Raw genomic sequence first — 27,550 nt, 5'->3', positions numbered from 1 at the left:
ATGCTGTCTAGTTATGAAAGGCCCTGGCACAGGGGAAAAAGGAGGTCTAGTCAGAGAGCATGCTGCTGCACAGAGGTCACTGAACAAGTGAAAGAAGATAAAAAACGGCCGTGGGAAAGGTTGAAAGGTTGGAAAGTGGTTCACATGTCCAATAGCGAATAATAACAGATGCAGAGACATCTGAGAATGGGGGAGAGATGATTTTACAAACAGTAGACTACCAAATTTTTTTCTCCCTTCCTGGAATACCAGGCATCGATGGCATAGGTCTTCTGCCTGCACTAGATGATGTAATGTTAACAGATAATAAAATAAAAAGCAGAACTTCTCAACTCTGAATTCTACTTCATCTCATTCTTGATCAAGGATAATCACCTTAAGACTGAAAAGGTTAGAACCCATGACAGTTGGAGGAACTAAAACAAAAGAGAAGGTAGGGGATTATTTAAAAAAGAAAAAAGAAAAGGCAGTACCCAGTGCTCTAAATCAATTCATATCTTATAGCATTCTATAAAGTTTTAAGTCTATAAAACTATCAAAATCTGCAGACCAGGTGAATAAAAGTGGTTCTAAAAGCTGAAGGTAAGAAAGTAAGGTCTCTGTGTTCTAACAACCAAAGATGATAAATCTCATACATTGTAAATTACTGTTTATAAAAATGGTGGACTACACATGTGTTTTCAGAGTTCACATATTTATTGAATGGGACTTACAGCTTCTAAAGGATTTATGTGAAAATTTTGAAAATAATCAATGCAGAAATTTGAAGAAACAATTCCCTTTTACATTGAGAATTCAGTTAACATTGAGGACGCCAATGCTTTTGAAAGCAGTGTTTTTTACACACAGGATGTATATTCAGAGATGAAAAGGAAATTTTTCCCTTTAAAAAGGTCTTTATAACAACTAAGTTGAAACAATAATGTTATTGGCCAAATCTTTAACATTTTGGATTTCAATAGGGCAATCAGCTAGGCCCTGTTCTTATAAAACCGAGACATGATTCCATGATTATATAACAATGTGGATTTACAACTACATGACAAATACCCACAGAGGGACCTCATTGTCCTTTGCCCCCTCCTCCTGCCTGAAAGCCTTTCTGAAGAAGCCTACCCTGGGACACCCTTGGATCTTTCCCCCCTCCCCTCTCCTGGCCTACTTCCCTGGCTCTGGCTGTTGGGGTCAAAAGGGGGCACCTGACCAGCAACGCTAATCAGATTTCCTTCTGGGAATGTGGGCTTGACACCCAGTGACACATGCAGGCAGATTTGGCACTGAGCAGGGACCGTCACAGAGAGTCTGGCTGGAGGCGGGGTCACAGCACCCTGAAGCCACACGCACGCTGAAGGTATGGAGAATGGAGCGGATGCACAGTGGAAAGAACAAGGCAACACCGGGCAGGATGAGAGACCCCAGAGACGGAGTCCCATGGGGCTCCGCTGCGATCCAAGAGGATCTCCTGGAGAGTTACACGCATAACTTGGTGAGAACTCTGGAGCCAGACAGCCTGGGTTTTAATGACAGGATAAGGACATACATGGCACAAATAAATGAACAGATGACATGAAAAAAAATCAGAAGTGAGGAAGGTTTTAAAAGGTTGAATAAACCGAAGCTTCAAAACTAAGGCCTCAAAAACATCAACGGTGCAAATACAGTATGACCCAGGAAGACGTGTAGAATATAAATAGTTTTATTGTTTTCATTGCTTTTCATTGAGAAAGAACTTGGCTAAGAATTAGAATCATCTGAGAATGAAATGGGCTGTTTTACGAGCGGGTGCGATTCTCAACATGGAGAGGGGTTCAAGCAGGAGCTGGACAAGCACTTGCTAGCAGGCTGGATCCGGGACTGCGCTGCACCACATGACCGCTAAGCTCCCTCCAGCTCTAGAATTCCATGATGCCACCTTTTTAAAAGGTTAAAAAAAAATTATGATGTAATCAGAGAACTACTAATACACTGTCAATGTACAAGCGAATTTTAATCACTTTGTACAAAAGATGGAAAAAATCATTATTGAATTAGTTGATAAAAATGCTTTTTTACTGCTGACTGCAGTAGCAATACATTCCTGGGAAGATATAACTGAATTATAGTTCAGAGTACGCCAGCCCTTAAAACATACTGGAACACATATTAATACAACCATGGAAGTTATTTGATTATTACAACTTTCGTTTTTAGAGCTATTTATGCATGTTACAGCATAAAAAAGGATGATACAGGACTGGTTCAACAAACTTGTCCTCATTTTATTAAAAGAAGCAGAAATACCCAAATAACATCACTTTGCTGCTGCATTATTCTCAGAATGAGTCAGCGGAGTTTGACAGGCACCTGCTTTTTATCACCATTATGACTTTGCCAGAGAGAAAATAATTATTCGCCTTTATTTTTTAACAAAGTCTCAACCATCAAAAACAGCCAGCGGAGACACGGAAGCCTACCTGCTAATTATGGCTTTGATGGAGAAGTCAGAGCAGGACACACAACATCAATTACTCACAAACAAGAACAGCTTTTACTCTGTAGAACCAGGCTCTTCCCCAGATAAGAAAAGGGGTGATGCTCTCATCTGCCTATTGATGACAATCAGTGTCACAATCTGGCATGTAAAATACCTGACAAGTCCATTGAACAAGGTTAGAAAAAAAGGAGATCCATCAAGGTGCACTGGAGAACTCCAGCCCCTCCCAACACAGCCCCGAGGAAGGGCGTGGGTCTGGGGAGGCGTGCCTGCTGTGGGCAGTATTAAAGAACCCACCAAGACTGGTTGGACAGGCTAGGCTCCAACATTTAGGAGTCACCTGCACAAAAGCAAGACGTGGCTGGCATCCTTCAGTTTATCAGGATGTGGCTAAAAAAGAAGACAAACCTCCACTAAACAGATTAAGCCAGGATGTGTGAATGGCAGCTGGTGGGCTGCAGAAACTTAAAAAGGTGCAGCGCAGTGATCAGGGACATTAAAGCAATGACACCTACATGCGTGTGCAACTGCCAGCAGCTCTACCCAAGTCACAGGCAGAGCGAGTACAACGAGAGGAGAGACTGAACAGATATTTCAAGAACCTTCTAACATAAGTAAAAACTACCTAGTGCTGAAAGAGTCTTAGTGCAACACTTTTGTACCATTTGATACCACCACCAATTAGAATCACAAAATTAGCCACTTAGACATGCTGGTACCTGTGACCATTGTTGCGCAAAGTGCAGTGGGCCTATATATAAGAGGAAAATGCTATGAGACTTCAAAACCAGCATGCTGAAAGCTTAGCTTCCACAATTTGAACACCTTGATCTGATTCCAATCACTCCCCAGACGGACATTCCAGTAACATTTGCTTAGCACCTACTTGATAGCTTTCATTTAATTCCTCCCTCTGAAGAACATTCCTGCAGTGTGGAGCATCTCAAGAACCAAAAGAACATGAAGATGACATGAAAGACTACCCTCATCTCTGACAATGGAGCGAAAAGTCCTGTCTCTTGAACTACAGGGTTCCCAGATATCTAAAATCCATAGCCATGAGGAACAGGTAAGACACTAATGGTTATGTTTACTGAAGTTCTAAAGAATACTGGGAGGAAAGAAGAGAGAAAATAGAGGATGGAAATCCTGATTTTAGGATAAATATAATAGTCTTTCTCAAAAGAAGTACAAAGGAAATGTGCACAAACATACATATTTTGGCACCTGTGGATCTTCACAGTCTTTTCTAAGGTGCCACCATATTGGGGCTCAGGGACCAAACCTTGAGTCATTTCCAACTCTGTTTTCTCTTTGATGCTCCACATCCTACTCCTCAGCAAATCTGTTAGACAGATGTGTATTCTAACTATATCCTGAATCTGGCCACTTCTCATCACTGCCACTGATGCTTAGTAGTCCAAGCCATTATCATCTCTCCTTGTTTCAAGCCCTGTTCCCAAAGTGAAATAAATATCTCTGGGGGTGGGGCCCAGGGATCAGCGTGTTTAAAGCTCCTCAGGAGATTCCGATGTGTAGCTAGAATTTGTCTACTCTCTACTCAACAGGCATGTGATTTATTTGTGTATGTTACTACCATTTTGCCAAAGGAAAACAGGAGTCTCGGAGAGGTTATGTGACTTGCCCAAGGTCACAGAGCTTGGAAGAGCCAGAAGTCAGAGATATCACTCCAGACCTATTGGGAACCCCAAGTACCTCCTTTCATTTTCTCTCAAGTCAATTATTCAGGGCATGAGCTTTAGATGTTGAGGAGAGTGGGGACAACCCTAAATGAGTCATAGTCTCGGGTTCTGTTGTTTTCTCACAGAACAAAAGCACCTTACTTTTTAGGTGGCTACCATGTCAAATAGACTGGTACCTAATAGACTGAAAACACATGAAGTATAAATAGTCAAGATAGTGATTCTAGTCTGCATCAAAAGAATTTAAAAGAAAAAAAGGACAATTCAGCTGAATACATGGAAAAATGTCTGACATAAAGAAACTATCAATTCAGACTGAAGACTTGGGTATTTACACTTAGTTAAAATGAACACATATAGCAGAATTCACCACCCATATAGAAAAAGTCCACAGGGATAGTCACTTATGAGCAAGGGACCTTCAACTTGGCACCTGGGGAAATGAAGAGCTTTTTTTTCTTCTTTGCTAATTATAATTACTTGGAAGTCAACAAAAGGCCATGTGTGTTAATGATTCTCCCACTGAACTTTAAACAAAGAGACAAGAATAAGTAGCCATGGGTGAGGGGTAAATTGAGCTGAGTTATAACTTTCCCTCCATCAAATTTTAGTTTTTTAAAAAGATTTCTATCTGTAGAGTACAAGTCACGTTATCAGTTAAAAATGCAAAATCTAAATGTAGAAACAATAGATAGACAACAACTATAGAATTAAAAACAACAACAACAAGAAACACATACAACAGTTGAACCCAACGCACTTCATCTAAGGCCCGGCGGAGCTTCCATTCTAATCCTCTTCGCATCCTGAAGCCAGACACCTACCACCTCTCCATGCAGCCACAGAGAACCACACTGGTTAAGTATCAAACAAGACTTCACCTTAAAGCCCTGGCAGGGTTAGGACGTCGTTCCAGTACACTAAGGCTGTGAGTTCAATCCCTAGTCAGGGCACATACAAGAATCAACCAATAAATGCATAAATAAGTGAAACAACAGATTGATCTCTCTTTCCCTCTCTCTAAAAAAAAGGCAATAAATAAACAAGTTAAAAAAAAACGACTTCCTCTCAGCAGCTAGGGAAGGCAGGTAAATTGGGACTGTGGTAAATTTTCAGTGTCTGTACATTAACCTATAAAAGACCATTTAACACCGTGGTAGGATGAATCCGTAATAGTAAACTGAAGAAAATAAACCTCTTGAAAATAACGTTGCTATAGATGTTTCAGAGACTTTTTCGACGTTGCTCAAGTCTTTCTTCCGGGTGCAAATGACTACACATGTGGGCTACAAATACAGGATGAATAAAGAGATTAATTACTACAGCACACGAAGATGAGCAAGTTAGTAGAAAACTAGTAATGACACCGTGGAAATGCTCATATTCTTCCAGCTCCCAGAGTAGATATAGTACCAGCTAAAAATAAACGGAATGTGTTTACTCTTCTTTTGATTGTACTGAATTGAATGTTTAATTCAGACTTTCCAAGAAGGTCTTCAAAACCTAACATTCAAGAATTTGCATAAGAATTTTACAATTTCCGAGAAGGGAAACTAAGAAAAATATAAGCATAACAAGACTCATCAAAGTAATTGGGCAATAGACAAAAAATTTTACCACAAATATCCGTATGTTCTTGGCTTTTTGGCTGGCAACTACGGGGCTTTCTATACAATCCATTCCTCCTTTCTGCAAGCCAGTAATTGCAAGGGCCTGCACCAGAGTCTTTTGTAACACCGCCACACACTCGAATTACCGAGGAGATAAAACATCAGTGCTTGATACATAAGCCCAGTGACCATATGCCTGGCTGATTACACCGGTCTGGATGGGTCCGGGCATCAGTATTGTCTGAAGCCCCCTATTTGGTTCACTGTGCAGCCAGGGTTGAGCACCACTGGGGTGCAAACATGGCTAAAAAACAACCCACATTACACAAGCCTCCCACTCCCCTGTCCACATCGAACACACTTTGTATTCAAGATGGCAGACAGAGTCATTTTTCTTCACGTCATTTCTCTAACCGTGAAAATAAAGTTACAGAATTTGAGTAAATCCACCCGACAGCATTTATTACAACTCTTGTGCCGCTGACGGTGAACTGCACCCAGCTTAAGCGTAAGGGTGGAGGGCAGCACATCAAATCTGGGTAAAATATATAAAGAGGTTGGTTTCATTTTTTGTTCAGAGACAGAACATGAGTTTAAAAGGAAAAAAAAATACAGTGAGAAAGACTGGAGAGGGACTGGAAAGGGTCACTAATCACAGCCATTAGGATAACAATACAGTAGCAGAGCAAGAGATCCACAAAAAATGGCCTCTGACAACAGGTACACTCAGAACCAAAGATCTTCAACACAGGGCAACAAGTTTGTCTAGACAAGCTGGGCAAGTGGCGAAAGTACAGCAAATGACATTCAGAACCCCTGGCAGACCTGACTGGGCAACAGAACTACTCACAAGTACAGAGCATGTGTGTCCAAGCTTGGGTCAGGGACCAGGGTTTCCTCTCCCAGAGCAAGGCAGAGGCCCCCAGTCCTGGAGCTCTAGGAATTGCTGTGACAGGCACTCAGGGTCAAAGAAATGATGACGGTGATTCATTACACATCCTTAGAGTGCTGAATCAGAGCTCCTGAATGTCTCCTACATCTAAGGTTTTCAGGACTGAGGCAGGACTAAATCAACATGGGGCAGGGGAGGGGGGTTGGACAAAGGGCAAAGATGGCCTGCAGACTCCGGAACGAGAGTCCTTTTACACCAAGTTGGCTTTACTTTAGGACCACAGTTAGCCACGGGGACCTAAGCCAATTACAGAAGCGTGACTACTCTAGATTGGTGTCAGTACAGTCCATCTCTCTGAGTAAGCCTTGCATACCACTACTTGTTTGCTTCACTCATGAAAGCAAATCTTGTATGCTGAATAGGTGTGGCCCACTGAAGTGCTGGTCTGGAGCCTAGGCTGGCTTTGTTCTTGTTAGTAACAGCCTCTGCTTGAACTGTGACCTGACTAGCCCAATCCCATTAAGCACAGCCCCAGATGGTTCAAGATCAGGCATCTTTAAAGATGGCTCACAAAATAATGAACGGAGAGACTCAGTTTAAAACACTTTCCTTTGCCTAATAAACTGTGTAAACGACCCATGAAGCCAAGTTCTACAGTCCCCTTAGATGAATAAAGTGATGGCAACATTATATATAAAAGCATACTACTCGAAGTTACTATCTACATACATACATTTCATGTAACATTTAATGAAAACTAACAGGAAGGTAAAGCAGGATGAATTTTGCTTATCAAATCTATTTAAAATGGGATATTTTATTTTTTATTTTTTTGTTAAATGGGAACAAAACAACAGGCTTCAAAAGATGACATGATATACTTACATAAAACTGCTAACATGCCAGAAGGGCCATGCCAAAGCACTATTATCTAAACACTAACATGTGTGAGGTGTTATGAGGACATTTGTGACTGCCTTCTGTTGTAAGGAAGTTGAAGGCTTAAATTTCCATTTAAGTGAGCATATCCACAGATGCATTTTTAATAAGAAATTATTTGCCGTATAAAATTTTAGATTCTGAAAACTCTAGTAAATTCTAACATGTATGGCAGCCACATGTGGCAACTAAGCACATGAAAAGGGACTAGTCCAAATGGAGATGTACTATACATATGAAATATATAACATATTAAGAAAAATCAGCACAGAAAACAAATGCCAACTATCTCATTGTTAATTTTTATACAAAGAACATGATGAAATAGTATTTTGGATATCTTAGGTTAATATCACTAAAATTAAGTTCACCTGCTTGTTTTTATGTTTTTCAATGTGGCTATCAGAATATTTAAAGATACATATGTGTCCAGCATCTGAGGCTCACATTTTACTTCTTTTAGTGCTGATCAAAGAGATGAGTGCCAGTTTGATCTAAGTAGATTCCACAAAGCCAAGTTAATTCCCAGCTGGTCTAAATTCTGACTTCTGCCCCTAGCAGAAAGCATAAAAAAAGAGCAGCATCTTGGCTATCATGTAAAAGCTACTATGTGATACCTTATAAGTAGTAAGTTGGAACCAGAGTCTACAATATTTCAGCAGATAAAAATGAATCTTGCTGAAATAATAGTATAACCAATATATACCTGGTCAAGTCTGATTAATTGAAAACCTTGTTTAAAAACACTTTGCCTTATGATATATTACATAATTTTTAAATCTATGGTGATGAAAATTAACTAAAAAACTACTTAAAATGAAAGAATTCAGCCTGAATCAATGGCTTCCACCTTATATGTGCTAACAACCACAAACAAGAACATATAATTTCAGAAAGGATCACATTCACAGTATCTTCATAAAATATAAATCATTTAGAAACAAATCATAAAATGGGCAGGACTGATTTTTAAGAAACCTCTCCCCAGCACATTAAAGGAATACCAGTAAATAGAAAAACTAAGCTTAAATGACTCAATATATGAAAGATACCAATTCTCTTAGTATAAATGTGTAACTTAATGCAATCCCAATAAACAGTCCAACACACTTTTTAATATGACTGACACTGGTTCAAGTGGAAACAATAAACAGAAATACAGCCAGAGAAAAATGAGAGAAAAGAGCAGTTCGAGAAGGATCACTATGAGGATATATTTTATTATTTGCAATAAAGAATTTGACACTAGGGGCCAAAAGAGACAGATAAAACTGAGGCTATGGGAGTGGGGGAGGCAGAAAAAGAGGGAAAAAAAGACTAAATCCAGAAATGATGAATTATATATGTAAATTTAGTATATAAAAGAAGTGCCCAAGTCAGTATTGAAAGAATGGATTATTAAATATATGGTTATCATGTCAAGTGGATAATAATTTGAGAAAAAATAAAATTAGATTCCTACCTCACATCTCACAACAAAATAAACCCCACAGAAACCACACATTAACTGTTTAAAATAAAACCTGAAAGTACTAGAAGAAAAATATCAGTAATAAATAATCATTAGTTTGAAATAAGAAATATGAAAAAGCAAAAAATTTAATAAAAAACAGGTTCCACTTTATAAAAATTAATTCACAAACATGAGGAAACACTATAAAAAGATAAACTATAGAAAAAATATCTTCAACATGTGAACTCTTATATTTCAAATAAAAAAAATTCATAAAGGATCTTGAATAAACAAGTCAGAAAAAAATCACTATAAACTACCAAAATGTATTCAACTAATGAGCAAAACAATGTAACTTAAACATTCATTTTTTTACACTGTGTATTCAGAAGGATAAAAAAGACTATCCAGTACTAGAGAAGGGGTAGAGAAATAATTACCTTTCTAGTAATTTTTAAATAGGAATCAACTCATTAAAAAGGTACATACTTTTGACTCAGTAATCCCTCATGGCTTTTTACAAAGAAATAATCAGAAAAGTACACAGAGATGTATAAAGTTGTTTATTCAAGACTGGTTTGTTTAAAAATAAAAGCTGAAATGACTTATATGCCTACCTTAGAGGATTTCTTAGTAAATTATTATATTGGATACATGAACATAAAAACACTATGCTGCCATGAGATTAATGATCTATGCATTCAACAGATAATGACTGAGGTGCTACCAAATGCAGGACACTGCTCTAGGTACCAAGGCTGTAAGTCATGACACTGGACAAAAATCCCTTCCCACAGGTGATGGTGGCCATTAGAAACAAACTTTCAGTTATAAGATAAATAAGTTCTGGGAATGGAATAATGTACAGCACAGTGACTAGAGTTAGTAATAGTGTATTATACATTTGAAAGTTACTAATAGATCTTAAAAATTCTCTCCACAAGGAAAAATATTTTGAAACTATGTAAAGTAATGGATATTAACTAAACTTACTGTGGTAATCATTTTGAATACTCACATATATGAAATCATTATGTTGTACACCTGAAATTACATTGTTATGTATCAATTATATCTCACTAAAACTAGAAAAATAAATATTAAAATCCCATCCTTCTCATGGAGTACACACACATCTATGTGACAGGCAAAGACGTCCTTGAAATATAAGAGGGAAAAACCATTAAAAATAATGTAGAAAGTGATCTCATTTTTTAAAGAAGTAAATATATTTCTCCTCTTCTGGAAAGCAGTTGGAAAGCCTATTTGTTAAAATGTCATCAATGTTTATATTTGGATGGCATACTTTGGGGTGATTTTTACTGTCTTGACACCTTTTTGCAGTGTTTCTCCAATAAAGAGGTGTTACTTCTACAATCAAGAGGACAAAATTAAGTTCTCCCATTAAACACAAAGTTCAGAGTTATCCATTCATTTGACAAACACACAAGTGACTGTGTGGCCAGGCAAAGCTGTAAGAGCAGAGCATCAATCAGGTCACAGAAAAATCGCTCCCTTTGTAGTACTCAGGTTCTGGTAGGAGAATATCAAGTAGGTTTGCTCATATGGTGTCTCTAGGTCATCTCCTCTCTAGGTCAAAAGATTCATTCATTCAAACAATATCTGAGCTCCCACTATGTGCCAGCCAATGCTCCCCATGAGAGCATTATCTCACTAGAGAAAACAAAAATCCCTGCCTTTAGGGAGCTTGCTATCCAGAGGACAAGAGCATTGAAAGATGTGGGCTCCACTGAAGAATGAAAAATGAAACTGTTGCCTGAATGGTAATAATGAAACTATGTGAACAGAAACTCAAGCAGCAAACACTTCACTAACTTCAGAAGTATACTCTGATCCATGTAAACCTTTCTATCACTGTCAGGTAGGCACATGATTTAATTCTCTGATTTTGAAATGAGATATGAAAAAATGAATGATGTACAACAGATTAGGAAACCTAAAATAATTTAGTTCTACCACACTTAGTATCTTGAGAATTACACTAAGAAAATAACATGTATTGGGATTCACAAACATGGATTTCATGAAGTATCATGACACTCATACACCCTTCCTCTCTCACAGTGCATGTCTGTTATAAATCTTTAACTTGTCTCCATATTTCCTTTGGGACCTCCTTCATCACCACACATTTTGTCCCACCACCCAGTTAGCTGGCACACAGCAGGTGCATAACACTTGATTCTTAAAGAAACAAAACTGTCTTAGTCATTTTTTTTTTAACCTAAATAAATGAAACGACCTCCTAAAATTTTCCCTTTAACAATTTTTTTGCAGAAATTACTTTAATGCTACTTTTTAAATCTTTTAAGTAAATGTAACACAGTATTCTATATAATTACAAACATTTTAAAGTTTCCATTTATATAGAACAGTTTAGGAGAACAATCCCTAAAACAACTCCAACGTTTATTACTTGGCACATGTTTTACATAACCAAATGAACGTCTTAACATCTTAGCATTATAATATTCATCAGAAGAAAATGCAAATATTGAACAGGTCTGGGTTTTGGTGTATTTCCTTAGTTCTGAACAATTTAATGCTTATTATTTTGTAAATTAGGAGTCCTTGAACACTTCTTTGAGTCCAGCCAAAGCCTCTGGTAATCCGAGAATCTGACAGCAACTGTGCCTGTTAGTTGCCCATCCAATAACCATTCTTCCTTTTGCTGTTAGTAATAAAACACCCAGCAATGTGCCCAGTGAGAAAAGGCCATTTTCCAGCTTCCCTTACATACGGGAGTCAAAGTACATAAGCACTTAGTCTTTGTGTGGTACTCTGGGTGGTCTCTCACCCTTCCATGTATTCGTACCTGGAACTCTTACACAATGGCTGGAACCACAGCCATTAGACTTCAGGAAGTTACGTACTCACGATGGTGAAACAGAAAGCCATAAGGAGACCACGTCATTTAGGACTTTATGGAGTGGGCACACCTGACCCGGACTGCTGACCTCCAGACTAGTTTTACAAGAGTGAGAACAACTATTTTGTGTAAACCACTATGGTGTCAGGCCCTATTTCCAGCATTCCTAATCTTGTGTTCCGAGACCCATTTGATTTAGTTGGGGTGGAAATGATGAGATCTAAAATTCTTAGCCCTCTGCTTTATCTAGTCTTGGTTTCTGGCCAATTTATCTAGTATAAGGGTTTCAACTATTGTCTCTGAACTCAAGATTACTGTTTTATTTTTTCCCCCCTATATCTAACCTCCAAATTTCTAAGTAGCTTCAAATATGTCCATTTGGATGTCCCACAATTACTTTAAAATTTGAATTTATTTCTTTTATTGTTTTGACCCTCCTCAGTTTCCTTATCTTTAAATAGATTTTTTCACTCAATCAGTTTTAAGACTGTAGAGTTCCTTAAAAAAAAAAGAGAGAGAAAGGAAGAAAAGAAAAGGAAAGAAAAATCTAATGAGCAGAATCTTCACGAGCCAGCCCTGGAAACTGAAGTTTTAATGAGATACCTGGGAGCTTGCTCTAGAATCTTCTATTACTTGAATTCACTGGTCTCCTGACCAATATTCACTATATCTCGGTGTCCTATGACATGACCTTTGAGACCTCATTTCCTGCTATTCTCCCTCTCACAGTTCCTTTAACATTCCTGACTGCTGCCTTGAGTCCTTTGCTCTTTCCGTTCCTCCTGCCTGAAACACCCTTCCCCCAAATCCCCTCCAGGTTAATTCCTTCCCCTCCTCCAGCTGTTCAGTGGAGGCCAGCCTAACCAACCTACTCAAAACTGCAATCCATCCACCAGCCTTAAGCATCTCCCTTGCTCTTTATTTTTTCCATAGCACTTACCACACAACAAGTTCTATAGTTTGCTAATTTCTGATGTTTTTCGTTTGTTTCTTACCTCACTAGAATGTAACCACCTCCAGGGCCAGGCTTTTTGTATTCTTCTCACTGGAACTGTGCTGGTTAAAGTTCAATGTTGAATGAATTAATGATTTTTCTCAGAAATATCTCTGGTTTCCTCCCTTCCCATTCTCACTGCTCCACTCCAATACCAATCCTGGACTTTATCATTTTTAGACTTAAAAAACAAACAAACAGAAGAGTCTATTTATACTGTCATTCTCTCCAAACCATTTACCATACTTCCAGACTTAATCTTTCTAAAATCACTTCTTTGGGGTGTCACTTCCCTATGATGATTTGGCTCCTGACTGGCCCTTTTAGAGATATTATACACTGGCATCCTGCTTGAATGAGAACTTGGATGAGAGGAGCTCTAAGATGCTCTTCAAACAGTCGATGCTCTGTCGAAATGACGCGTGTTGGCACCCGCGCTGCTCTGTAACCTAGCAGTATCTCACCTATCCAAATTTACATCCTGCTCCTTCCAAGTTTCCCTCTGCTCTTGGCCAACTTCCTTAAGAACTCTCAAATACACCATATTCCCTTTCACCATTTTCTCAACGGGTTACTCTACCTTTACACCCTCTTAACTATTAAAAACGATGGCAATATCCTTTAGAATTTTGCTATGCCTAACCAACTATGCAAACTGTGACCTGTAGGCAGCATTAGCATTACCTGTGGGCTTGTCAGAAATGCAGCAAGTGCGGTCCCAAGGCAGACTCACTGATTGAGCACCTGCACCTAACCAGCTCTCAGGTGATTGATGTGCACCTTTAACTCTGAGAAGCACTGCGTGAGCAACTCATCTCCGGTCCCTCCTCAATGAAGTGTTCTCTCAGCATGCCTCATGCTCTTATGTGCTATTGTTACAGAATGGGGGTGTCCAAAAATCCCCAGAGCCTGCAGGTTGGGGGATGGGGAAAGGGAAACAGCTTTTAAGATGCCTTCACATGCCTGTGGCTAGTGACTAGTGTCTTTGTTACACAAATGGCTTTGATACTTCCAAGGCCCGAAGAAGATGGGAGAGGTTTTTGGACCATGGAATGGTACAAAAAGAGTACACAGACTGTGTAAGGTTCTGTGAATGGTCAGAACTGGTTACCATGCCCACTGCATCACAGGATGCAGTCAGGGATTTAAAAATAAGCAGCAGACATTTTAGGGGAAGTTCTCCATGCGGTTTTGAGAAGGGAGAATCTCCATGTGGCTTTGAAAGGAAAGGGAGAACATTATGCAGCTTTGAAAGGGCAAAGGGAGAACCCTGTGTGATCCAGTGCAACATGGCACATGTTTTCCTGGACTGTTATACAGAGGCTGATGACACCGTACCCCAGATCCTGAAGGAGACAGCTGACAGGTAAGGGATGGGGAACTTCTGGGCATGCTTTTGGCTTATAGCCTTTTGGGGAGCAAGGGAAGTGCTGGGTCCCATAGGAGAACAGGGCTCTGAGCTGAAGTGCTCACTGTCCTCCGCAGGTTGGAATATTGTAAATAAAGACCTGTTTTCCTCAACACTAGCTGTTGGATTTTTACACCAAGGTGCCACGTGAAAGAACCCCCTTTCGCTCTGTAACACTAACCCTCCACAGGACCGAAGTCATCCATAGCAAGCACAATATTCAATTAATAACATCCCTTTGTGAACTATTTATTCCCTTTTTCATGTAAGTCTTTTCTCCCCAATTTGGCTGTAAATAAGTTGCATAGGACAGTCATGCATCTGGCCAATCTGGATGCAGAGAACAGAAACCCATTCAAGTTACTTCAAGGAAAAAACAGCCAGTCCTAGTGTTATTTGGGAATTGAGACTAGAAAACTCAGGGAAGGAGGGAGCGGGGCATTCCAGGGTCTGGCCACCCTCTCAGCATCTGTGTCTGTCTGCCCCATTCTCACCATCCAGGGCATTCTCTCTCCCATCTTTCTGTTCATTCATAGTTTCTACTTCAGCAGCAGCAGCATTTGCATGACCTATTATAGCCAGCCACTCTCTCCTGTCCCAGCCTGTTCACCTCTGTCCTTTCTGCTTCACTTTTCACTCTAAGTCTCTAAACTTAATTCATAAGAGAATCCTCACAATGAGTCTTTTTGAGCCAAACTATAAGGTTACAAGTGTCTGAAACATCTATGGATTGTCTACCTTGGGTCAGGAGCCTACCCCGGTCCAATCAGCTGGGGCCAAGGGGTTGCAGCTCAGAACAAGGTGCTTTAGGCAGCAGGAGCCATCAAAGGAGACTATTCCTTAGGAAAGAAAAGTGTGGGCAGAGCAGGCAATGAGCCACAGCGCCATCCCACAGAGTCATTATTTACGTTGTCCTCACCACAGTCTGGAGCAAAATGCTCAGCATATAATAAACAGAAACCAACCAATATGGCAGGGAAGGATCATTTACCACATGTCACTATGCCCCTGACACTGCTGGATACACAGGGAATACAAGGATTAAATAAGAAGTGGTCCTTGTTTTCCCAGGGCTCTTAATCCAAATGTGTCACTGCACTAGCTAGTTGACCTTGGGAAGGTACCTAAATCACCTGGGCTACAGGTTTCTCAACTACCAGATAAGATCACCTTCACCAACCTCCAGGAGTGTTATAAGGTCCAATAAGGTAATCTTTATGAAAATGCTTTGCAAAATACTTATGTGAATTAAAAACAATACTGTAGCCTTTGACTAGTAATAAAATCCACTAGTTTTTCATTGCTTTCTGGTCTTTTCTCTCATCCTTATTTCCCACAATATATGATTCATCAATTGTCACTATTTGAAAGAGCAATCCCAACTGTTACCACTGTATTTTCATTAACTGTATGGTTCACTCAAATGGTGATTAGGAAATTCACTAATGTTACTCAGAAGTATAAGAAAAAAGAATGAACACATTTCTACTATGCACATTTTTATAGCTTTATCATTCATTCCACTGTGCATCTAAAACTATAATGTCCCATATATCAATAAATAGGTATTAAATTCCTATGTAGGGCACAGGTCAGTTCTGACTCTTGCGTGGCCTTCTCTCCAGAGTTCCAACTGTATTTCCCAAGCAATGTAACCAGAAAAGTGTTGATATTAGAGCCCAGTGCCCCCATTGTTAACACAGGGACTCTGAGGAGGAGAAATAATACAATAGCCAGTTTCAAACCCCTTGAATCCTATTCTCCTAACTTCTTTTTTTCTTTTTCTTTTTTTGCCTAAAACCACTTTACCACCTGCCTCACATTAAAGGGTGGGGTGTGGGCAAGGATGGGAATTGGTGATGATGACAATATAGACTAGTTCTCAAAAAACATGTTATTCTACCCTTCGCAAGTATGGGTTTATGGGAGAGAAAAGCAGAAGAAAACAAAACTTGAGATGTGTATAATCTTGGCTTTGGCATGAGGAAAACCAAGGAATATTTACGGAGTAACTGTCACATGCCAGGCAGGATGCTGAGCGCTCCTTAGACAAGATGGAGAGTGTCTTGGCCCTCCAAAACTCACTTGTCCTTGGGCATCTGTTGCTCACAACTGACAAGTGTATTCATTCAACAGCTGGTCCTGGGTGGAGCAAAGAAAACAGCATCCACCTTGCTCAAAAGTCAGCTCAGCTAGCCAAAGTGTGGACTTCAGAAAAAGGAAAAACAAAATCGAAACCTTAGAGGGAGCTGGGTAAGACTCTGCTGCAGGAGGCAGAACTGCAGAGACAGTAACGCACAGTACCAGCTGAGCACCCAACCCCAGTAAAGACTCCTCGCGCTCTAGGAGGCAAGGGGCTGTAAATCAAAGGATCCTTCAGCCTGGGAAAGGCAAACCTGTTTCTCTGGAAGCCGTGATGTGTGGGGCGCAAAAAGTGGGCGGCGGGTTGGAAATCTATCTGTTCACTAGGGTGGGGAAACCAAGTGGAGACGCGGAGGTTTGTACGCTAGTGGGAGGGAGGTGGGTTGGGCAAGAGCGCTCGGTGACAGCGACCAAATAATCACGCTGCGGTGTAAAGGAAGCCTTGGAGCTCTGGAGCTGGGAAGGGGTCTGCAAGTGCATTGGAGGTGCCGCATGAAGAAGGGTCCGCTAGGGGCGACAGCCTGGGGCAAGACATGGGACAGGCATCTCTTCCCCCACAGGAAAGCGGGCGCGCGCGCGCGCACACATACGCGCACACACACACACACACACACACGACCCCGGGCTGGCCCGGAGCCGCTCCCCGCGCGCTCCGTACACAACCTTCGGTGCGGCGGCCACTCACCCTCCGCTCGGGAGCGGATCTCCGACACTGTCCTCCGCATGGTGGACATCGCGGCGACGGCTGCAGGTGGGTCTTCAGTCCAGACTCTGCACCTGTCACTGCGCCGAGCAGGCGGGAGATCTGGCTGCGCCGCGCCGAGCGCTCAGCAGCCGCGCGGGCCACACCGCCCACCCAGGGCTGCGTAGCCGCGGGGTGCGGCCCCCGCACGAGGGGAACAGGAGGAAGAGGCGACGAGGGTGGCAGCGTCCGCAGAGCTGGGCGAGCTCTCCCAGCCGACACGGAGGCGGGGGCTCGGCGAGGGGCGGAGCTTGGGCGCCGGCGCCAGGGAGGGGTCGCCGGGGCGCGCGTCCATTCGCTCTCGAGGCAGTGCGGCGAGCAAGGCTGAAAAGGGGCGTGGAGACACCCTAGAGCACCTCCTTCGCCCCGCCCCTATTCGGACCATACCATCCCTGCGGGGGGAGGGAATCATCAATCAGTCTCCTCTTTACCCGGTCTTCGCTCAGCCCCTGGCTTCAACTTATCCTGTCTTTCCTTAACCCCTTTCTGACACTCTTAAGCCTTTACCAGGGAAGAACGGGTGCTCTGGCTTCAGCATCCTTGAATAGCTCCTCCACCCATACCCTCTGGCTTTTAAGAACAATAAAATCGGCCGTGGTCTGCAAAATGGGGTTGGGTCTGAGTGGGCAGGCAGGCAGGGGGAGAAAGGGACTGGAATGCCAAGCTTAAGTCTCAGTCCCTAAAGTGGAAAGGGACCAAAAATTCCCCGCAGGCTTGCTAGTCTCACTTCCCTGCACCGCCAGCAGCCCTCTCAGCCTGAATCGTACTTGCTTTCTGGCCTGGCCCACAAGCAACAGGCTCCGAGGCCAAGTGCCCGGCCGCCGGGTTTCCTCTTACCTTTGGTGCTTGTGTGTTTCTGGGGCTAAACTACGAGTGGAGTGGACCCGGCGGACGGGCGCACCCTGCCTAGTGCATGCTCTGCAGCCTGACAAAGCTCTGGAATTGCAATAAAATCAACTGTTGGGCCAAGTGGTTCAAAAAGCACTTTTACTTTGGGTTTTTGCTTTTAGAGTAACCCTCAGGAAGTCGGGTGCAGTAGTTTTAACAAGAGGAGAGGGGTCCTAGTATAAAATTCACAAATGTGTTCAATCTTAATTTGCCTCATATCCTAAAGATCATGGTAACCTCCTTACCTTTTACTTTGTATACAAGATATCATAAGTACGATATTTTAATTTTATTGCTGATTTCATCTTTTAAGTTAGAATGTATGGTATTACATAGATTCTGGTGAACTGTTCAAATGGCAAGAAAGAAAGAAATTAAATTAGAGGCAATTTTCCTCATCTTGTGCTCTTTCTCCAGCACCAGATGGAAGAGGGCTTTATATAGAGGCCTTTTATGTGAGCTGCTTTCAGATTCTGAAGAGAGAGATCTGGAGAGGTTTGACCAGAGAGCTAAGTAATTATTCCCAAGCCTCAAGAAAAAAAAAAAAAAAAAAAAAAACACAAAATCTGCTAATAGCATCTCATCTCCATTTGTGGTATTTCCTTTGCCTCCTGCAGGTAGCATTTGCTAATCAGAGCCCTGCCCTACATTCATACTGAGTCAGGCAGTCAATGCATATTTATGAAAGACCCCACTCTACTTGGCTCTGATTCAGAGGCTGGGCTTAGAACAAAAAAAAAAAAAAAAAAAAAGAAAAGCATTTCCAGTGTTAAGGAAACATCACAGGGTAGAGCAGGACTCAAGATAAATGTGCTTGTTTTCAGTGATTGATGGTAATGATCTACAAGTATGTTCTTCTAAAAGTAAGGAACGAGTACACAGGTTTTTAAGGACTGACATCACTGGCCACGTTCATTCCTTCCAGATCCAGGACCTCCCTGTGTAAAGCAGGCTTCCTGTGGCTTGATGAACATGAGTTTGAAACAAAAGTAAACAAGGTTAAGTATAACAAGGAATAGTAAAAAACCAGCTTTAAAATTCAGTGCATAGAAACCAGAGGAAATGCAGTGCTTTTATGATTAATGTTTTAGGTGTGATTCATAGAAAGCCAGAGCCAGTTTTTGTTCAAGGTTAGTGCACAGTAGCATGACAGTATTTGATTTATGAGCAATCACCTTTTTACTTCCTGGTGAGCCCTCAAATGAAGTTCAATACTGCTTATTTACAAATAATAATTATATGAAGGGAGTTCCAGAGATCATCCCTGTTTTCTATACAGCACTTTGTTTGATATATGCCTTTGTGTATGTGGGTCCCATTGACAATCCATCAGCAAAGGTGACAACATATGGCACTCATACAGGAAATGACAGCAGTCTTTCACACAGAGAACATTGCATGATACAGTCTCTAGCTTTCTGTGTATCTTTCCCCAGATTATTTTATCACCATATCCATAATGGTAAGAGTGTCCCCAACTAACTCATTTCTGAAAACCACTCACTCCTGATTGCTGGAGAACACACACATTTTTATTGGTTCAGAAACACGACTGAAGTGGGTTAGTATGATTAGTATGGCACTAATCTCTCTATTTGATTTCAAATTCCTCTCAGATCTCATCTTCCATTGTTGTAAGAAGCAGAGTGTACCAGCCCCTGGCAGGGAACTCCGGTTGCAGCAACATGACCTTGTCACAGAATCTGTAGTACAATTCAGATGTCAGCAAGATCATTTAAAAACTTTCAGGTCTTCTGACTCCATGCTGATGGACTTAGAAGGAAGAGGATTATTCAAGGGCAGCTTCTCGAAGGACCAGATTTTATCATCTTCTACAAAATTTACACTAAATGCTGAGACAGAGTGCTGGGTTACAAAGACACTTAGAGCACGCGTTAAAGTCAACTAGCAATGTAACTAGATGGCTGATGCTTAATGCCAAATGGACAGGCAGCAACAACTATAGACATTGAGAGAAGGGGAGAGTTCAAGAACTGGGGTGATCGACATAGTTGTGTAACAGAACCCCTGGGCTGCTCCGATTGAAACAGAACCCATGGGCTGTTTAGTTAAGGGTCCGATTGCCCGCCGCCAGAATCATTACTCTGAATACCAGAGTTTGGTGAAAAGAAAAAGAATTGTTTATTTACACAAAGTCCTGCCTCCCCCTCCCAGACCTGGCCAGTCTTGGGAAAGTCAGAAACAGTTTCCCTACTTCCTAGGCACAGTTCAACTTTACCAGTAGCTGCCAATCACTCAGTTCTGATTGGGGAGGTCCTTTCTGTGCTGTGGTGCCCTCCAGCTCTCAATGCAGGACCGCCTGGATTCTCAGCCTCCTTGTAAACTGTCTTCTTCCTGCAAACCGCATGGATCTCCTCTCCTTCTCCAAGCAGTCTGGCAAGAGCCTCTTCTTAAAGCAGCCTGGAGATCCCTTCTCCAAGCCAGATGGAGGGAGCCCACAAGAGCCAGAGAGTGAGGGCATGAGGGCCAGAGAGAGCCTGAGAGAGAGCCTTCTAGAGCCAGAGCCAGCCCAAAGTGTCTCCAGCTCCTTCTCTCTTCCTCCCTGTCTCCTCTCTCCCCCTGCGTCCTCTCAGGCAGTGGGTGTTGCAAACAGTCCTGACCATTCACAGAACCCCACATAGGCTCTGTCTGCTTCTTCAGTACCAACCCACAGTCCAAGATCCCTCCCATCTTCCTGAGTCTTGGAAGTGAAGCGATCTTTGCAACAATGTATCCAGCCACTAGCTCCAGGCATGCAAGGGCATCCTGAAAGCTGCTTCCTGCTGCCTATCTCCCAGCCACAAACTCTGGGCTTTGTTTTTGGACTCCCCTGTTTCTGTAACAGTTGAGCTAGGTCTTGAGCTAGGAGATTAAGGCTGTAGAAATGAACCAGCATTCCAGATAGGAAAGCTTGGCGTATAGCAAGTATTCAATAAATGTTTAACAAATACTTAAGGTAAATGCAATGCTAAAAAAGCATATATGTTGGGTGGGGAAGGGACAAAGAGACCGATTTGACTACAGCATAGGTTTTCATTGGCAATCGGTATACTTTACATAGGTGAATTGTACATTGTGTGAATTGTATGTTAAAGCTGTTAAAAAAAATTATTTCCAGAGGTGTCAGGCACAAAATTGTCAAATCCAGAAAGTAGAAAAGAAGATGTCAGGGATATTTCTATCTTGCTGGATTTTCACTTACTAATTGCCTGATGTTGCCTGAGTTGGTTGTTGTTTGGGGCCACCAAGGATTAAGGATTGGTTCCCTTTGTTAGGAGCCATAGCCAAGGCAGTGAGAGAGGCATGCTCACTAATTTGCTAACTTATATTACAGGCAGCAGTCCTTTGGAAACTTGTGGTAGAAGGTATGGAGATGTGCCTGAGAACGCTGCTCTGGCTCAGACTGAGGCATGGGAAGTTGATTACCACGCTACTATAAAATATAGATGCTGAACAGTGCTGGCTGCTGTAGTTTAAATTCTTCTGCAGAAAAGTAAAATAATCCAATATATGAATCTTAAACTTTAAATAATTACATTTTTAGTTTAAGATTGAGACGAGGCTATAACAGAAAATTCTATCAAATCACAATGGTACCTGGTGACAGTAAGAGAAGGTACTTATTACCTTTGGTGCACATTGACTTGATGGGTTAGTGTATTGAAGATATATAGACTTGTAAGGCTTTTCCCCCAAGACTCCCCACCTGGACTGCTCCCTTTCTGTCACCATTCCTTACATGTGTTCCTCCTTTAAGACATCAGCAAGTTCTTTAGACTCTGTTTCCAAAATATATCTTAAGTCTCTTCATCTCCACCTCTACCCCTTTTTTAAAAAAGATTTTTTTTATTTATTTATTTAGAAAGAAGGGAATGGAGGGAGAGAAGAATAAGAAGTTGCCTCTTGTACAGGCCTCGACCATAGCCTGAACCTGCAACCGAGGCATGTGCCCTAACCAGGAATCGAACTGGTAACCTATCGACTTTGCTTTGTGGGATAACGCCCAACCAACCGAGCCACACACGTCACGGCCACCTCTACTGCTCTTATACAAGCCACCATCACCGCTCACCTGCAATAGCCTCCTAACTGGTCCCTATGCTTTTATTTTTGACAGCCATTCATTTTACAGGAGCCATAGTTATATTTTAAAACAAAAATCAGTTTATGTTATTTTTTTAAGACTCTTCAGTGGCTTCTCATAGCACTGGGAATGAAACCCAAACCCTTTATGGTCTTGTCCTTGACTGCCTCTCAGACTTTCCTCCTTCTTACCCCGTCATTTGGTCACTGAGCTCCGATTATTCCGGCCCACCCCAGGTAATGTTGCCCCATATCCCCCAATGCCAGCCACCACCTGATTGCCTTACTCTGTTTTTCTCATAGTGCTTATCTCTATCTGAAGTTTTCTTATGTGTTTGTCTACCTGTTTTGATAAATAGGTCTTGCTCTATCTGTCTTATTACAATTTGTCTTACTTTAAGAACGGTGTGTGTTATATAGCACAGAATCAATAAATATTTGTTGAATGAGTGAACTGAAAAATGTGTGTGCTATAAATGATCTTGTCCCCTAAAGTTGAAGACTGGAAATAAGTAGCAAAATAGGTAGCATTCTATTTGAAAGGATAATAAGTTTGCACCCTTCATAAGCCTGTATACAGGAATATATTACTTTGCAATAACTATTTACATAAAATGACTTAGAGCATATATACTATGAAGTACTTGAAGTCAGAAATTTCTTGTGACTACCATATTGGCTTTGGCCAAAATGAAGTGATCAGATGTTAAAAACAAACTGATTTCAATCTAAACCCCTAAACCCATTGTTGTGTAAATAATCCAAGAACATATTCTTACTCATAATGATAAAAATCAACATTTTATCTCATGCCCGTGATTTATTTCCCATGAGTATATTTTATTGTTACCTTTTAAAATGCCTTAACAAGATTTTAATTCAAAGTTACAATGTCTTCAAACAGTATTATCTTTATATACAAGAAATCTAATACAAAAAAGTGCAATGACTTTTTCTTCACTGTAATTGAAAATTGTTTGCTACTGTTTAAATGAAACTACAGTTTTGAAATGGGGATTTGTATTATTTGAAAGGACTCTTAAAATACCCTCCAGCATATTTTAAATAGCACTGAATTCACACACAGTCTTTTAGGAAAACATTTACTGAATTTTTACTCAAAAAGTAAATGAACATTCAAGGAAAAACAATTCTAGTGTTGAGATATTGAATTCAAATTTATTATTTAAAACTAATAATAAGGTATGATTTTTACTTTAAAATTTTTCTTTTTACCAGAGCCAACAAGTGAAAACTAACACTTAATAAGAAGTGCTGTTTCTTTTTCAAAAGTGAACATATGACGTTCCAGTAATGCTGATCCTCTATAAAATATTGTAAAATAGTTAATGAAATTCATGGATACATGTTAGTGTAGTATTGCCAGGAATTCTGACATTTTAAAAAGCAGGTTTATTGAGGTATAGTTGACATAAAATAAACTTCTATGTTTAAAGTGTAGAATTTGATAAGTTTGGACTCATATATGCACCTATGATGCCATCACCACACTGAAGGTAACAAATGTATCCACCACTTCCCAATATTTTCCTCTTTCCCCGTGGAAGGTTATTATATGTAACTACAGCTATGCTTCTGAAGTGCATTTAATACAATTTATTGAGCGCCCACCATATTCTAGATATTGAGCTGGGTATTGGAGATTGAGTGGTCAGTTAAAACAAATAGGTTCTGATCCCATACAGCACTTACGATATTAGCCAAATAATTATGTAAGTAAATAAACATAAAACCGCAGCTCTATATTATACTCTGAAGAAAAGATAGTCTATATCTGTAGAGATTGATGGTACTTCAAAGTATTTTGGGGCTTTCAGACTTATATCTGGAACTCTTCCAAGTTGCTTGTATGTGCTTTTATAATATCTCTGGAAATGTACATTAACATTTTGTTTCTGGTGGATGTTATGGCTTTTATCTTGGAAAGAGTGTAATGTTTGTTACATGAAAAGGATAACCAGAGAAGACAAGACATTTTATTCTAACTTATTTCCTTAGTGTCGACCAGAATGCTAATATTGTAAATGAAAAGAAACTTCCAAGTAAATCTCACTTTTTTTCTTGCTATCTCATAGTAGGTGCTATTTCAGGGAGAAAAGGTGATAATAATGAGGTAAAAAAGTGTAGAAAGAGACCAAAAACCCCAGAATTTTTATTAAAAATTGAGTATGGCATCAATGAGAGAAATAAATATTATTATCAAATACTACTTAGTAATCCCATGACTTTTAATTTAGATAAAGGCCAGACTTAAATAAGATGGTTTCCTGATTAATTGAAATAAGCTATAGCTTTTAAATATGAAATACTTGCCAATTGTTTTTGGGCTTCTTGAATGATGTATCCCTCTGCTCAGGTTCGTAACTTACTGCAGTTTAGCAGATTTAATGGAATTTTTTCCTCCACAATACTCAGGAACAACATATGCTGCAAAGAGGAATCATTTATCACTGTAGATTCTTTCCAAATTTGAAGTTTCAGGAAATTATGAAATGGAGAAAGAGTATCAATACTTAATCACAATTACATTTGGGTGTTTGCCCTGAAGAGAAGAAGCCAAGGGGAAAACACTGTAAAGAACTGAAACACTGTACTTGAAGCAACTATGATCTGTTGCCTGCATAGCCCCTCAACATTTCCAATGCCCACTGGTTTAATCGTATGCCTAGTTTTGGCCCCCGTTGGCTTCTGACCTGTTATTGATCTAAAATGACAGCACAGGAAGCAAAGAGAGAGGTATAGGCTGGGAAATTCTGAGAACTTAATTTGAATAAGTACATGGGAACCAAATTAGGGAGGACCATGCAAAGCAGCAGAGGTGATGGAGTGAATGCACAGAGTGAAAGGGAGTCACAGGATAAATTGTATTTTAAGAAGATCCTGTGTTGGTAATGGAATAAGGAGCATGAATTAGAAATAAAGAGACCAAGTTGGAGATGGCAAAGATCTGTTTAATTAACAGAAGGAATGGTGATTAAAAAAATTAATCTTGAATTTAGTATGACACAATTTTAGTAATACTTATGAAACTCTTGAAGATAAAGGGCAATAGTTTATTTACATGAAAAGAAATAAACATCCAGGTAATCTTTGCATAATTATTGATATAAGTATAGATATAGATACAGTTATATTTGAATTTTTTAGATTTTGGATCAATTTCTTATTGAATTAGAAATTCTGACATTCAAAGAGGGGAGATTACTTTTGTTACGTCCTTTGGAAGATGCTAAATTTATGTTATATTTGAGCATATAATTAATTATTGAAAGTGTTATATCTTTTCATGATAGTAGAGCTTTTAATAGGCTGAAAATATGCGGGATTAATTAAAAAACCTCGTCGTTAACAATCCTGATTAAATGAGCAAAACTGGAATCAGAAGACTGTCTCAGTCATGGCCCTTTCTAGTGGCTTGGTCTTGAGAATGTCTTAAAAACCTTTCAGAAACTCACATTAGCTTAATGGGTTAACATGTAGGCTTTGCAATCAAACAGCTAGATTCAAATCCAGGTTCTACCACTTCCTAGTGGAATTGCTTTGGCTAAGTGACTTCACTTCCCTGTGCCTCGTCTATAAAACGGTGAATAATTATAATGCCTATTTTATAGGACTGTCGTGAGAAGTACATGAGACTTAATCACAATGTACTACATAAATTTTAGCGATTATTATTTATTGTACACAATGTGTTTTTATACTCTGCGAGTACATAAAATTAAATGACTTTAGGTACTAGAGGCATTTTCCTCAATAATGCTTTTCTTTGTACAGTCAAATAGCCATTTATTTTACCATTTATATGACAAATGCCATACATGTTGGATATGTAATTTTAATATGGGTTCTTTTTATTGGTTTCAAGAGACTTGTTGCAAGAATGCTCATTGGTAATATTTATTAAAATGGTAAAACAAATATGCCTCTTTATATTATTTAGAATAAGATTCAAATGCATATAGTGGATCACCCCAAAATAACAGTGGTTTAAACAAGGTGGAACTTTCTTCTCTGTCACGTAGAAGAAGGCTGAAGATAGGTTCCAAACTATCATGAGAGATCCAGAATCTTCCCTTCTGCTCTCCCATGCTAACATATGGCTGCGGTGGGCTCGTAGCCCTAGCTGGCTACTGGTATACCGGTCATAGGGACCACATGGGAAGATGGGTAAAGGAATAGGATAGAAGGGGACCCCAGTATGCTGAGTCAGATCTCTTTAAGCATCTCTTCCTGAAGTCTCACGTAAAAGTTATGCTCATATCTTATTGGCTGAAAGGGAGACTGATAAGTTTAGTTTTTGATTCAGCTGCATGTACCTAGATAAAATTTGGGATTCTGACACCCGGGAGGAAGGAGAGAATGGCTTTGTGGGTAGGCAGGCAGCTGGTATTCTCTGCCATATTTTCCCACACATCTCAGAAATCGCTCTCAAGGTGGCATTATTAAAATGCTGGAGTTCTTCATGGACATACTCAATGAAAGCATGTTGTGTTCAAATTGTGTTTTTAAATATTGATAAGAAAAAAGAAAAGACTGTTCTTCATCTAAGAAATAGGCTTGATGAATCATATTTTAGTCTGCTGGGATTTAGCACATAACTTATTAAATGCTTATTGAATATGATATTGAATTGAGCACAGTAGAAAATAGAGGGGGAAATTAATTTAATGAGGTACTAACTTAGTTATTAAGGTGACATCTATCTTGCAATAGAAGATCTCTCTATGTTTTTAGTTTATCCATTTCTTTGTGAATTGTAGTCACTCCTAAGATTCTATTTGTTTTAACCAGGAAGTCACCTTAATAACTAAGTTACTACCTCATTAGATTAATTCCCCCCTCTATTTTCTACTGTGCTCAATTCAATATCATATTCAATAAGCATTTAAAAAGTTATTTGCTAAACCCCAGAGACTAAAACCTGTTTCATCAAGCCTATTTCTTAGATGAAGAACAGTCTTTTCTTTTTTCTTATCAATATTTAAAAACACAATTTGAACACAACATGCTTTCATTGAGTATGTCCATGAAGAACTCCAGCATTTTAATAATGCCACCTTGAGAGCGATTTCTGAGATGTGTGGGAAAATATGGCAGAGAATACCAGCTGCCTGCCTACCCACAAAGCCATTCTCTCCTTCCTCCCGGGTATCAGAATCCCAAATTAAAATAGAGATCGGGGATGTACCAAATCTTCACTCCGTGTCCTCTCCTTCCATAACTCCCCAGCCCACCTTATGGGTAGATGATGTTATGCGCTCTCCTATTGACCCTTATGGGAACATGCAACCTAAAATACTTATCTAGACTAA

At 40.1% G+C, this 27,550-nt stretch overlaps 1 protein-coding gene across 5 annotated transcripts in view; it reads right to left on the bottom strand.

Moving 5' to 3' along the window:
* The window catches only part of ATP8A1 (ATPase phospholipid transporting 8A1), a 219,998-nt gene extending 202,543 nt beyond the window's left edge, over positions 1–17,455 (bottom strand). For all 5 annotated transcript variants that reach the window (XM_090266926.1, XM_090266927.1, XM_090266925.1 and 2 more), the window contains exon 1: positions 17,190–17,455. In XM_090266926.1, coding sequence (XP_090123052.1) covers positions 17,190–17,238 — 49 coding nt within the window. In that variant the 5' untranslated portion in view covers positions 17,239–17,455. The remainder of the gene's footprint in view (positions 1–17,189) is intronic.
* Between the last annotated feature and the right edge of the window lie 10,095 nt (positions 17,456–27,550).

The sequence above is a fragment of the Furipterus horrens genome, unplaced genomic scaffold (assembly GCF_987537825.1).
Source record: "Furipterus horrens unplaced genomic scaffold, mFurHor1.1.pri manual_scaffold_2, whole genome shotgun sequence".
In the NCBI taxonomy this organism is placed as follows: domain Eukaryota; kingdom Metazoa; phylum Chordata; class Mammalia; order Chiroptera; family Furipteridae; genus Furipterus; species Furipterus horrens.
The sequence above is the reverse complement of the archived record's forward strand: the minus strand, read 5'-3'. Positions and strand labels throughout refer to the sequence as shown.